The following is a 14,555-nucleotide window of genomic DNA, read 5'->3' as shown; positions in this document are numbered from 1 at the left end:
GAGAGGGAGAGGGAGAGAGGGAGAGGGAGGGGGGGAGAGAGGGAGGGGGGCTTAGGTTTACAGCCAGAATGTCTGTTTTCTTCAATGTGTGTCTAGGTGAAAGTTGGAAAGTTGGCTTGGTTGTAAAATGATGTCATTTTTCTAACTTATTTGGTATAGTGACAATGACTATATAGTGACAGTGACTATATAGTGACAGTGACTATGTAGTGTTTGTTTCCCATGGAAACCTTTGGGCTAGCTTTCCCTCCCTCATCATGCCTAAAGACGGCCAAAGGGCTTTTCTTTTTCTTCTTTTTAAGTCTTTTTTCCCTCTTTCATTAATTGAAAATTTTCTACATGGATATTATGTTTTTTATTTTATTGATAATATATTTTCTTTTTATATAGCCCCTTCCTCAACCCTTTCCATTTCCACCCCCCCTCCATATCTACCCCCTTTCTGTCTCTCATTGGAAAACAAACATGCTTCTAGGGAATAAAAATATAATATAATATGATAAGACAAAACCAGACACAACAGAATAGGACAAAATAAACAAACAGAAGGAAAAGGGCCCAAGAAAAGGCACAAGAAACAGATATAGACACAGAGAACCACTTGCTTGAACACTCGAGAGTCCCATAAAACAGGAAGTCACAATATATACACAGAGAGCATGTAGGGGTAGAGAGATGGGGGGGAGAGGGGAAGAGAGAGAAGGGGGAGAGAGAGGGAGGGAGGGGGAGAGAGGGAGGGAGAGGGGAAGAGAGAGAGGGGAGAAGAGGGAGGGAGGGAAAGAGGAAGGGAGGGAGGGAGGGAGGGAAGGAGGGAGGGAGGGAAGGAAAGAGAGAATGACTGAATTTAACTCTGAACAGGACATTATGAGACAGGAAAGATGCCCTTGATCCAAAGATGCCCTTGAGTTCCTTAGGCACGCACTGCTGGGCACGCAGCCTACCCTTATGAGTAGTTTGTTCCTGGAAGAGACTAAATCTTTATTTGCACGTGGTTATCAGTCAGAGATGGCTTCTGGGTTAGGGTAGGGGCATGTGTCCATTTCTCCTTTCAGCTCTAGGACATTATCTGGGTCAGACAGGTACAGGTCCCATGTGTCAGCTCAGTCTCTGTGCGTTCATACACGCATCATTCCTGCCATGTTCAGAAGGGCCTGTCCCTTGGTGTCCTCCATCCCTCTGGCTCTTACACTCTTCCTGCCTCCTCTTCTGAATGGCTCCCTGAGCCTTGAGAGGAGGGATTTGATGGAGACATTTAGGGCTGAGTGTTCCAAGGTCTCTCACTCTCTGCAAATTGTCTAGCTGTGGGCCAAAGAGCTTTTCTTAATGGAAGGACAGTGGTGAGGGTCAGGTTTCTGCAGCCACCTTGGACTGCTCTGTACCTGCTTGATTTTTATGGGAAGTAGCCTATGGGAGTCACAGTTGGAGGAATCCTTAAGAATGAGGTGGGGGAGCTATGAATGTAGGTGTTTTGATGGATGCTCTTTCTTAGGCTTCTGAAACTTCAATTTTACATCTGACAGCCAGCTGCATAGACTGACATCTGGGAACAAGGAAATGAAGATAAATAGTGTTATGTGATGTGTGGTGACTACTAGGCCTAGGGAAGATCATCAAGGTTGTCCTTCAGTCCCAGCACTCACTATCTTCCCTCCCTGCCCAGCCATGCCCTATGATTTCCCTCTTTTCTTCTTCTGAAGTTGTGTTTAGCATTTTCAAAGCATCTCAGGATTACCAGTGGTTGGGTTTAAGGGATAAGAAGTTAACAGAGGCCAGGCAGTAGTGACACACGCCTTTAATCCCAGCACTTGGGAGGCAGAGGCAGGCGGATTTCTGAGTTCAAGGCCAGCCTGGTCTACAGAGTGAGTTCCAGGACAGCTAGGGCTACACAGAGAAACCCTGTCTCAGAAAAAAGAAGAAGGAGAAGGAGGAGGAAGAGGAGGAGGAGGAGGAGGAAGAGGAGAAGGAGGAGAAAAGGAGAAGAAGGAGAAGTTAACAGAGTGAGCCAGTTAGATAGCTTAGCATGTAAAGGCATTTGCTGCCAAGACCAGTGAACTGAGTTTGATCCCCAGGACCCACAGGACCCAAATGTTAGAAGGAGAGGACCAACACCCAACTCCACATGGGCATATGCCTCTCTCTCTCTCTCTCTCTCTGTCTCTGTCTCTCTCTCTCTCTCTCTGTCTCTGCCTCTCTGTCTCTGTCTCTGTCTCTGTCTCTCTGTCTCTCTCTCTCTCTCTCTGTGTGTGTGTGTGTGTGTGTGTGTGTGTCTTACACGTACACTCAAATAAACAAACAAACAAACATAACTAACAGGAAAGAGTCTGTTTCTCTAGTCAATAACTGTATCCAACCAAAGGCCACCAGAAATCCACCTGCAGTGTCTCCTGTTTCCACAGGAGGTGCATCCCAAGATGCCCAGTGGATGTCTGAACCTGCAGATAGCACTGAACTATGTATACAGTTTCCCTATGTGTGTGTATGTATGTGTGTATGTATGCATGTATGTACATATATATGTAATCAAATATGTATGTCTGATTAAATTTATAAACTAGGCACAGTTAAACAGTTAAAAAAGACTAATGATAATATAAGGGGAAATATTAATGTACTATAATAAAAGTTAGTTGAAACTTAAAAACAGAAAGAAAACTTAAATTATTTCTTGAGGGGAGCTTTCCACTTAATATTTTCAGGCTGTAGTTGACTATGAATAACCGAGACCTCAGAGTAAACTGTATATGGGGCAAGGGTGGGGACTGTCATATGCCAACCCTGCTGGACGAAGAGGGAACACAGCATGTTACCTAGGAGCCCCCTTTACTTAGACCTGAAGGAATCTGACCCCAAGTAGAGAGAGACTAATAATTTCAAGTGTCCCTGCTTTCAGAGAAGTGGAGTTGAGACAGGTGGGCGGAGATGAAATGAAGGGGAATACATCCTTTCAGTCTGGGGATGCAGTGCTTGGGCATCGTGGCTGACCTTTTTACTTCTTCTCATCGTGGGCGGACTTTGTACCATAGCAGGAAGAGGAGGATGGGCTGCTGATAGAGCCAATAGCCGTATTGTATCTTTGATGTCAAGGGCAGAGTGCTTTTTATGATATAGTTGACCGAATGCCTTTTTGAGGAGGCCTGAACTCAGTCATGTGATCTGTCAACAGGCCTGTTGGCTTCGTCAAGGGCACACCCTCCTGACTCCAGAGCTCCTTTCTAGGTGGGACCAGTCACCTGTTACTTGGCAGTCTTGCGGACTGGATTATTCATTTTTTTTCTCCACTTTAGCATAACGTCTAGGATAACTAACTTTAGCTTACACTTTGGGAAGGTCTACTTCACTACCCTTCAGGCCTGTGAGAAGGCAACATATAAATGAGTACCAAAGCAAATGGTCTCATTGGGAGCCAGGAAGAAGAGAGACAGGAAGAAAAGGGTCCCCTGACCTTTGAGGTTCACCACAGGTAGCCTAAGACATCCCATAAGGTCCCATAGTTTAACCTGCCCCCGCTCCCTCCCTCCATCTCTGTCTCCCCCCACCACAGGTTGGCCTTGAACTCACAGAGATCTACCTGCCTCTGCCTCCATAGTATAAGTGCTGGGATCAAAGGCTTGTGTCACTAGCTGGCACTTATTACCTGTCTCCTAATAGCACCACCTCGATACCCTGGAAGTAATCTTTAATCACATGAGGGACGCTTACCTGCATCATAGTAGGACTGTCCTCTCCTGGCGACTCATTTTGGTTTTACCACCTAGGCCTGCTTGAAGCCAACATTAAAGCAAAATGTCTTAGAAGCCTTCAGGCCCTCTCTGTATTAGTTCTGTTTTGAGTCATTTCTGTGTAGCACCAACAACTAAGCACCAGCAACTGTGGTATGCTTGCCTTCTCACACGGGTCTCTTGAGTAACCAGGTAGCATTCTGTGATAGGTCAGGAGTATGTTTTAAATCAGGGCATTTTCTGATCCCCTCAAGGGAGATGTTTTAGGCAAAGATTCTGGATGGATGTGGTGCCTTACTGGACTGGGTGGGGCGCCATTCTATCTGCTTTAGGCTCTCCCCATCTGAGTATACTCTCCATTATAATCATGTGTCCAGACATGACAGTCTTTGACCCACCTGCCACCCTTATCACTGGTATGGCTGGACTGGCTCACTTCAAGAACCAGGGCTCAGAAGTAGCAGAGCTGAATACATTGAAGACATGTCACAAACCTGTCCCCAAGGTCACAGATGACTGCTCGGTACCAGTCCTTCTGTGTGTGTCTTTCATGTAGACCATCACGCGATGTCTTCACGAGTACTAGTTCAGACAGCCTACGCTGACTTTTCTGTATTAGGGGTCCCAGAACTCTCCATCCAGCCCTCCAGTTCTCTCCTAAGTTTCCATGCCTCATATTCTAACTCACTCTTGCTTGCATGCTTCAATTTTCATAGGAGACACATCTTTTTTAACCACTGCCTGACACTCTTGCCCTGGCCTGTCACTGTTTCTTATGACAACATTGTGGTTAGAGAGGCTTCTGTACCCTTGACTCCTGTGTAGCATAAGATCCCTTGGGATATATTTCCCCAGTTGAAGTTTTGAAAGCCCTTTGAAAGCTTTGAATCCCTAGTCTGTCCCTTCCAACCCTATTTCAATTATGAGGTGAGTTTCTTGTAACCGTCTTACCAGCAGATACTAACAGGGCTGCATGCCCACCTGATGTTACCCACTTAGCACAGGGTACTAATAGCTGCAGTATACAGCTTAGTCTGACGGTAATGGTCCCAAATCTTCCCGTCCTTCTGTCAAAAGGAAACAAAGTAGCTCTGTTCTGCTTTTTAGCACGTAGTGGTGAAGTCATTGGTTATTAATATTTTTAAAAGCTTTGCCCAAGGACACAACACCACTAAAACACATTATTAGTAACATAATGAATAATTTAAAGCCCATCAATAAACCCCAACCAACATAATGAGTCGAACCTAGGTTTTACCTAGGAGTTTCCTCTTGGAAGATTTTTTTTGACTTTCTATGCTACAAGGAAATTTTTAAAAAGAAGATAAACATCACAGCCTGGTGACTTTTTTAACTGAAACATGGTTTTGAGCATCTCGTCAGCTTCCCCCTGTGTCTTCTGTCACTTAGCTCAATGGAGACTCTCAGGCAAAAATACAACGGATTCTCCGGCTGATTTCTGGCGGTGGATTGTCTATCACGGGATCACACATCCTGTGTGGAGACTTCCTCTTCAGCGGTCATACTGTTGTGCTGACACTTACTTACTTGTTCATCAAAGAATGTAAGTAACCACTCGTTCCTCCCTGGGTTGACTGCTGTGGTGTGCGGGGTCACTGGTTCTTGACAGGGATGGGATCCCTGTGCTGCTGGGATTGACAGTTAGGGGAGAGAAGGATGTATACACTTGGTGCATGCACGCACTTTATCATTCACCTAGTCATTTGTGGCCTGAAGCCTAAAGGGTAAAGTCTTGTTGTGGGTTTTTCTTCCTAGCATGGAGCATGCCCTCAACCTCTCCCTTCTTCCCTAGTACTTACTTCTCAAAGCACCGAGTTTTTAATATCGGGACAGGTCAAGCATGGCATGCACACTTGTAATCCCAGAACTTGAGAGGGAGACACAGGGAGAGTTTGAATTCAAGGCCAGCCTGGTCTATATAGTGAGTTCTAGGCTAGCCAGAGCTATAAAGTGAGACTTTATAATTTATAATTTTATAATTTATAATTTGGAGACTCTTTCTCCAAATTTTTGGATGAAGTAAGAAAAAAATGAAAGGATAAATGTGTTGTTAAGAGGCCAGTACATTCTAAAAACAAGGACAAGGGTCCTTGTGTTCTACAATGTATATCCCCTCAAGTTTACCCACATCCCTTCTCCTACTTAATTCCAATGTGATCATTCCCAGGCTCCTCTGCATCATTAGGGCATCTTGTGGAAGATCCTATCTCCTCCTTAGGAAACGGGGGCAAGAAATTGAAATCTCTTTCTGTATAGATACACTGAGTTCCCATTATGTAAAGCCCTTTTATTTTGTAGTAGTTTGCTGTTTTATGTTTCTAGTAGTTAACTCTTCCAAATTGACTGGTAGGTGTTTGCTTCTTGAAATGAGATCTTGTCGTACAGTGCAGGCTAGCCTGGAACTCACAGCCCTTTTGAGCCCTGAGTTCTTCCCAGTGGTGTTTACTGATGAAACAGTGTCTTGTTGACTAAAGGGCTGGAATGGCTCTAACTGCCTAGCAGGTCCTTTCGTGTGGCTTCCCAAGCCCATGCCCTCCATCCTGTGGATGCCGAAGCTGCATCATCCATGTTCACATCACTGTTTCCTGTTCCAAAATGCCCTGTTCCCTATGTATCCAGAAGTTTCTCTCCATTATCCTTGCTTATCACGGACAAAAGAGCTTTGGGCATTGTCTTATTTACACTTTTCTGTCATTGTGAAGAGACCCCCATGGCCAAAGCAATTCATGAAAGAAAGAGTTCAATTGGGGCTGTACAGTTTCAGAGAGCGAGTAGAATCCATGACCACCATGGTTGGGAGCATGGCAGTGGGCAAGCATGGCCACTGGAGCCATGGCTGAGAGCTCGCATGTTGAAACAACAACCACAAAGCACAGAGAAAGCTAACAAAGAAGGCATGGGCTTAGGGCTGGCGAGATGGCTCAGCAGATATGAGCACTGACTGACCTTCCAAAGGTCCTGAGTTCAAATCCCAGCAACCACATGATGGCTCACAACCACCATACCCTCTTCTGGTGCATCTGAAGTCAGCTACAATGTACTTATGTATAATAATAAAAAGTTAAAAAAAAAAAAAAAAAAAAGAAGGCATGGGCTTTTGAAACCTCAAAGCCCATCCCCAGTGACATACTTCCTCCAACAAGGCCACACCCCTAGTCCTTCCTGAATAGCATCAAGCATTCAAACACGTGAGCCTGTGAGGGCTATTCTCATTCAGACTGTGACAGGCACAGACCTGCATCCAAGGGGCCCCCCACCTCTTGCTTTCCCCTCCTCTTTTGCTTTTTGCTAATCCAGACAGGTTTAGCTGTTTATGGGGTTGTTATCACCCTGGCATTAAAAGCCCAGGGGGTTTCTGTATCTATCCCTTGTGTCCATGCACACTACAGTGTATTGGGGGATAGGCTACCTCATCTCTTCACAAGCCCCAGGGACTCCTCACTAAATGGGATGCCACAGTTCTGATATATAATGATTAGTTATGGCAGCATATTCTTTATGGTTCTGGATTAGTTATGGCAGCATTTTCTTTATGGTTCTGGTTTTAACTTTTGCCCAAGGATATTCCATCCATAGAAGGTCCATCTTTTTCTAGGCCAGCGGCACACTCTCCAATCTGTAGATCCTAGGAGGCTTACAGAAGATGGGCATTCAGGAGTTGCATGTCATAGTAAAGGCAGAAAACCATGAAGTAGTGAAGAGAAGACGTCCCAGGAAACATAGTATTAGATTAGTCAATATCTAAAGAGCAAGTGACATGACATATCATTGGAGCTGGCTTACTGTTTCAGAGGTTTAGTCCATTATCATCATGGTGGCAAGCATGGCAGCATGCAGGAAGATGGTGCTGGAGGAGCCAAGAGTTCTAGAACTTGATCCAAAGATGATGAGAGGAGACTGTGTGCTACACTGGGTGTTGCTTGAGCATATATAAGCCTCAAAGCCCTCCTCCATGATAACACTCTTCCAACTAGGCCACACCTACACCCACGAGGCCACTTCACCTAATAGTGCCTCTATGGGCCAAGCATTCAAATATATGAGTCTGTGGGGGGCATGCCTATTCAAACCCCATAGTGAGCTTCAAATTTGGCAAGAGACCGTGTCTCAAATTTAAACAATAAGGCGAAGAACAGCTGAGGAACTCACTTGACCTCTCCAGCCTGCGCATATACACACATGAGCATATACACACATGCTACACACACACACACACACAAAGAAGGAAGCAAAAAAGAAAGAAGTCCATTGTCTGATCTAACAGGATTGTCTAAGAGTAGTCAACTGATTGATAAACAGGGCTCATTCATGTCATTCTTCCTTTCCCTTCAGAGAAGTAAAGAAGCAAGTTGTAATTGAACATGTTTACAATACAGAGAGACTTTCTTCCCATGGCATGATTTTTTTTAAAGTTGTATTAAGTTTACACATGGCATAGGAAGAATTATATTTTTTCCCAATAACTTTTGATGCCAAATAAAATACCAGATCTGTCCTACCTAATGTAAGTTCAGCCATAGCTCTGGCCCTCATTGGAAACAGGAGCTGTGTGTTTGCCCCTGCCCTGTAGCCGCCGTCTTGAGTCATGCTTGGCTTGTTTCCCTGAGGAAGCCATGGCTCTGGTAGTCCCTAGAAGAGGTACTGTCTGTATGTTATCACTCTCCTGCCTTCCTATCATTCCGAGCGCTTTCCTTGCTAACACTCTTGTTGAAAGTGCATTTAAATTCAGTTGGGAGAGCATCCTGGAGCAGGACCATGTCAGGGGTTAACATGAAAGGTTGTATTGTACCAATATGCTGGCTGGAGCCTGGGTTCTTTAAAAATCGTGCCTGCAGCCTTCAGCCATGGTTGTTAATACTATATGTCTCTCCTTATCATCAGTGGATTTTCTTAGTGCTTGCCACTGACATGAGTCCATTTCATGCCAGCTCCACCGGATATCTCACACAGACAAATGAGTACCCTTTGTTGACATTTCTTTACTTGATGTCATCCCTCTAGTTAGAATGAGCAAACAAACAGGATTCCCACTGGCCATTTTGATTTCAAAACAGCCTCTCCTGGCTGGATGTGGGTAGTCTCAGGTCTGAAGACTCTGAAGCAGGAGGATTATTAGTTTAAGGCTAGCCTGGGTTACATAGTGAGACATTTTCTCAAAACAATAAATAGCAGCAAAAACAAAAACAAAAAATAAAACAAACAAAAGTCTTATTCATGGTGGGTAGAGAGAGGACAGTGGGGTTTTAGTCTCAGTGTAGCATCATATAAAGTGCATTTTCATAAAGAACACGTGAGGGCTTCCCAGAATTCCTTGGGAAAAAAAAACCATTTTCAATGCCACCAGTAGTAAAACAGCCATTGGCACATCACTTCTGCTTGCCCATTTTAGCTCGACTGCTGATTCATGATGCAGATGCAAACACCTTGGGCTGTTAATAAGTCCCCAACAGCCTACATATAGAAAAGTAGGTCAGATTGAAACTTCAGGAGGGCAGGGGCCAGGAGGACTGAGAGGACATTTAAACGAGGCCTCCATCTTGGTCAGGTTGGCCTCCTTTTTCAGTATCCTAATGCAATAGCCACTGGGCTGCACCGGGTCCCATGGGGCCTCTTCTGGCTTGTCAACCCTAGGATTCCATGAGTTATCTTGGAGAATGTAGGAGCAGGATGACATAATTAAGAACTGATGGGGAACAACCCAAAATGAGAGAGTACAACACAGGTTTATGGTTCAACTTGGGACCCACACAACTGTTGAGGTTTAGTTTGTCCTTATGCATTGCAATGCTAAATTCTATGTGGAAGGTCTAGACCTATGGGTGACTTATCACATTTACAAGATTTGTTGTGCAAACCTTGTTCCTTGATTTAAAACTACTGGTTAAATAACATTGGCCACAGGAAATTACTGGAGGGATTAGAGGGTGGTGGATCTGGAGTGAGCTGGTTGGAGGAGAGAGAGGAAAGAAGGGGAAGATGGATGAGAGGGACCATGAGCACATAGCCAGGAGAAACAGCAAGTGTCTGGGGCACACCTCTGAGGAGGCAGGCAGGCCAACCATTAGAAGATTAGAGTAGGAGTTGCCCACCAGTAATTTTCAAAGCCAAATAGACTAATCATAAGTCTGAGTCCCATTTATCTGTAAACTAGTTGGAGATAAGCTTAAATTGGTTGTACTACACAGAACTGGAACTGTCTTACCAAGAACCACACCATGTACAAACAATACTGGTTCAGGCCATAGTCTGCGGCCTTGTACCCTTTGCTCTTCAGCTATTCTTTTACACTTGAGCATGTATGTCGTTATGAATGTAAACAATGTTTAACATGAAATTGATTTCAGTTTATTAGATCATTAATCTTTTATTGGGTGGGAGCCAGTAAAGATTTAAAACAGAAAGAAAGGGAACAGTGCCAGATGGCCAGGTAACCAGGGGTAGACTGTCCGGGCCAGGTCTGTCATGAACACTTAGATACAAAAGGTGTTGGGGGTTGTGATCACGTTATCCCCATGCGTGCCACAGTTCTCTCCCAGTTGGTCAGTGGTGTGAATTGCTTGGTAGAGTAGCCTCAGCAAGAGGCTGAACTTCTACACTTGGAGGGCCAAGAGGCCAGAGCTTTCCACTAGAGAGCTGTACCATGCCATCAGTGCTGGTAGTATAAAATTGCCCAGATTCAAATCTTGCTTGCCACAGTGATGTTCCCCACCACAGATACACACATGAAGAAATAAAAGCAAGCTTAAGACAGCAAACTATTCCTGCTTTCTAATTCCATCCCTCGTATTTCCATAGACCTTCTCTTCTGGCCCTTACTATCTCTCTCCAGTGGGGTCATGTCTGCGAGCTAGGATGAGCCAATTCCAACCAACCTAATAATTCTATTATTTTCCTTATTATTAAATAGATTGTTGAAGGTAGGCAAGCCCTAGAATATCATCTCATTGCCCATCAACCCCCTGAAAGTGACTGTTGTACCTGCTAACAGGATCCCCTCCGCCCTCTCTCTACCTGGGAGAACCGAGGCAGCTCATTAACAGAGTAGTCTTAACTCATCTGCTTGAGGCGACTGGGGCAATTGTAAGATATAGCTCAGAGGGAGAACATTTTCTTAGCATGCATAAGACCCTGGGGTCCATCCCCAGCACCCTCAGTTGGACAGCCAGTTATTCAGTCCATCCGTGTGTCTGTCCATCCATCTCTGGAAGCTTGCTGACCCTGCTCTCTCATGATGCAGATTCGCCTCGTCACTTCTGGTGGTATCACCTAGTCTGCTGGCTGCTGAGCGCTGCTGGAATCGTCTGCATTCTCGTAGCGCATGAACACTATACTGTCGATGTCATCATCGCTTATTATATCACAACACGGTTGTTCTGGTGGTACCATTCCATGGCCAACGAAAAGGTGAGAGCAGCGGACCACTTTGATGGACGTGTGTGTGTGTGTGTGTGTGTGTGTGTGTGTGTGTGTGTGTGTGTGTATGTGTGTGTCTAGCTCTCTTCATGGGACAGACTGTTGTTGACACCCAGCTGTATGGTTTGGTCACTTCAGTTAAACTTACTGCTGCTTATTTTCAAAGCAGTGGTAACAACAGAGAACTTCACATGCATACATGCTATGTGAGGATTACTAAGGCTATAAAATTACACACAGCATGCCTTGCCAGTTCAGCTGGTTTAAACTGGAATTGAAGTGCTATATACACTAACTGAAAACTTAGGAATCCTCTCTGTAGAAGCATTAGGGTGCAGCTTGGTAATAAAAGCCCCTTGGCTCACAGCTTATATTTTGGGGTGATCAGCAGTGCCTCTCTCTTTCCTTCTCTTTTCTGTTCTAGGATGGGCCCCCATTATTTACCCATTCATTCCTACAGTGTTTACTCAAATGTCGCCCTACCCCACCGCCCTTCCAGGGAAGCATCTTCATTTTTCTTATACTCTCCCTTTAAGCCCAAGGTTGCCCCTTCATCCGCACCACATATACCCCACCTCCACCACCAAAGGCTCTTCTAGCTTTGGTAGTACTGTTGGTCTGTGTACCATGGTGATGCAGGGTATGTTTATGTGTGTGTGTGTGTGCACGTGAGTGTGCGTGTCTAAAATCTATATGTAATAGATCTATCATTGCTGAGAGATCTACACAGAACCCTGGGTGTCCACTGACAATTGCCCTTTCTGTGGATCTCTTTATTTCATTTCATTGCTCAGTGGCTCACTCTGTGGTACTCGGATCACTCTGATGGTACACATCAATCTAGAGGCTTCCTGACACCTCAACCAGAATCTCCATCTTTTTCTCCTTGAACATGTTCAGCCTTCTGAGTTCTTTCACTCCACCTTGGCCCTTATATCTGACCACAGCACATCGTGAAAGCACTTCTGTTGAACACCACGTCTATTCCTGAGCCGCCTCCTTGGGGGACTGCAGGCAGAGGTTTCATGAATCACAGAGGGCAGGACCTGGGGGCCAAGGTCAAGATAGAGCTGGGGAAGAGGCAGGGCTTTAGTTACTGCCACAGGATGTCACCTCTGCTTACTTGCTAAGTGACCACTAACAAAACAAAGCAAAATAAAAAAATAAAAAGGTCATTTAATTGAGAAATCAAAACCGCATTCTTAAACAATGCCTTGTCTAATTTTGCCCTTTCCAGAACTTGAAGGTCTCTTCCCAGACGAATTTCTTGTCTCGGGCTTGGTGGTTCCCCATCTTCTATTTTTTTGAGAAGAATGTGCAAGGCTCCATTCCTTGCTGCTTTTCCTGGCCGCTGTCCTGGCCTCCTGGCTGCTTCAAATCATCCTGCAAAAAGTATTCACGGGTCCAGAAGATTGGGGAGGATAATGAGAAGTCTACCTGAGCTGCTGACCCAGCAGCCACTTTTACACCAAAAGAGTCCGTGCTGTAACCAAAGGCGCAGCTTTATATTTATTTTCAGAGAACTGACTGGTAAAATGAAGTGGACCAAATTTTATGCAAAAGATTGGAGCGATGAAGTATTACCTTTTGGCTTTTTTTTATTCATCCCAAGAAACATATATTTTCCTGCAGCAGTTCATTCATTGATGACAAAGCCCCCGAGCTGGAGTTCTGAAGAGGTGGCCACGACCATGCTAAGCCTCTCACTTGCTCGCCTTCCTTCACGTCCACGTTCTTTCCAGATTGCTTTTTTTCTCCCTTCAAGGTCAGAAGAGTTTGCTAACGTTTTGAATAAAATGTCTGGATATATATAGCCACTGTGTAAATACAGTCAGTTGATGGCAGCGGGCTTGCACCAAGGAGCTTAGTAAGGGCAACCCACAGGTGGGTCAAGTAATTAGGATCCCCGACCCCCCACCCCAAGCACTATGCATGACTTTTACTTTTTTTTTAACCTGGTAATTTTAGTTTTTAAAGAAAGAGTATTGCAAGGGCATGTGAAAGTGACACACCCATGGATTATTCCCCCACCCACTCCCTGTGTGGGGATTTTTTCACTTTCAAGTATCTGTGGCAGATACCTAGGAAGCACTGGGCTTTTTCTGCTACACACATTAGATGTTGCCCGCCTGGAGCACGAGGCTTGTTAACCGCACCAGTACAGGCTGAAAACATACATGTGAACATAAGCTCACATCGGAGAACAAGCTTGCGCTCCCTCGCTGGCTTGGGCCCTGCCGTGGTGTGTTTCTTATTGGAAACATTTAGGCACCTTCCATGAAAATAGTTTTTCTTTTTTGTTAATATCTTGCATCGCAGGAAATGCAAGATGGATCCTGAAGGTTTACTGTTTTCCCTGCCTTTCATCAAGATCCTCCTGAAGGGCTCCTTAGGTCACACCACCACTGAGCGATTCACGTCACCCTGTGCACATAACACATGGTGCTGCCCTTGAACATGCCCCTGGCATCAGCTCTCAACTATAGCCACATAGGAATGGGGGACAACTGTATCTTAATGTGAAAAGATGGGTCTCTAAGATCTGATGGATTTAAGAACATCTGATTCCGTTAGAACGTTACTCAGTGCTGGGACATCGTAGTCCTTGCCTTGATTGATATCCACTGGAAGATTAGTTTGTGGAACTTCTAGAAAAAGTTCTAAGGTTTCACAGCATAGATGCAGAGGGAGGAGAGAGCCAGTGGAAGAGGCGGTTCCATTCACATGGGTATGGGATAGAGAACATCCCTGAGTTCATCCCTGTAAGCTAGTCAGCCTTGATTATTCAGAATTAAACTTTAAATTGCTTGGAGGAAAAAAGCACAAGACAGATCTGTTCAGAAGGGCCACTGTCTTCTGGTGCTATAATTCTGTGTATGTGTTTCAGAGCGTCTCTTTTTCTGTGTTACTGGGCAGGTAAAGGACAGGGCGCTAAATCCAAAGACACTAGAGTAAGATTTAAATCTGGCTAGCCTCACGAGAGCAGAGACCCTAAACATCTTTGGCAGACTTTGAAATGCAGGGATTTTTCTTTCTAGTATTTTTATCAAGTAAGCCAATAATAAATGCATACCCAGTTTACCTTGTACTAGACAATTCTGTACAACTTCTCACGTGTTCATCTCCTCAGCTTTGTGTTGGAACAACATGTTTTGCTCCGAACACTAGTTTACCTCCTGGGTCTGATTAAGAGAGAATCATTTGGTGATGAAGCCTGGGCTTTGCTCTGTGAGTCTCTCATTGAAACAAAACACCCGAGAGCCTTATCCAGCTGTGGCTAGGAGTCTCCACGGTTCTTCAACCAAGGAAAATGCTTAAACATTAGTACATTTTATGTTGATTGTTGGGAACCCTTCAAACAGTAAACCTTGCATTTAGTCAAGTAAACCAGGCTATCAAAAA

General features: G+C 44.8%; 1 protein-coding gene across 12 annotated transcripts in view; it reads left to right on the top strand.

Moving 5' to 3' along the window:
- Nucleotides 1-14,545, top strand: part of Sgms2 (sphingomyelin synthase 2) — an 83,095-nt gene extending 68,550 nt beyond the window's left edge. For all 12 annotated transcript variants that reach the window (XM_031375544.1, XM_031375540.1, XM_031375539.1 and 9 more), the window contains 3 exons: nt 5,130-5,283; nt 10,978-11,144; nt 12,391-14,545. In XM_031375544.1, the coding sequence (XP_031231404.1) occupies nt 5,130-5,283; nt 10,978-11,144; nt 12,391-12,594 (525 nt within the window). In that variant the 3' untranslated portion in view covers nt 12,595-14,545. The remainder of the gene's footprint in view (nt 1-5,129; nt 5,284-10,977; nt 11,145-12,390) is intronic.
- The last annotated feature ends 10 nt before the right edge of the window (nt 14,546-14,555 follow it).

Source organism: Mastomys coucha, unplaced genomic scaffold (assembly GCF_008632895.1).
Source record: "Mastomys coucha isolate ucsf_1 unplaced genomic scaffold, UCSF_Mcou_1 pScaffold16, whole genome shotgun sequence".
Taxonomy (NCBI): Eukaryota; Metazoa; Chordata; class Mammalia; order Rodentia; family Muridae; genus Mastomys; species Mastomys coucha.
This window is presented reverse-complemented; position numbering and strand designations above follow the sequence as displayed.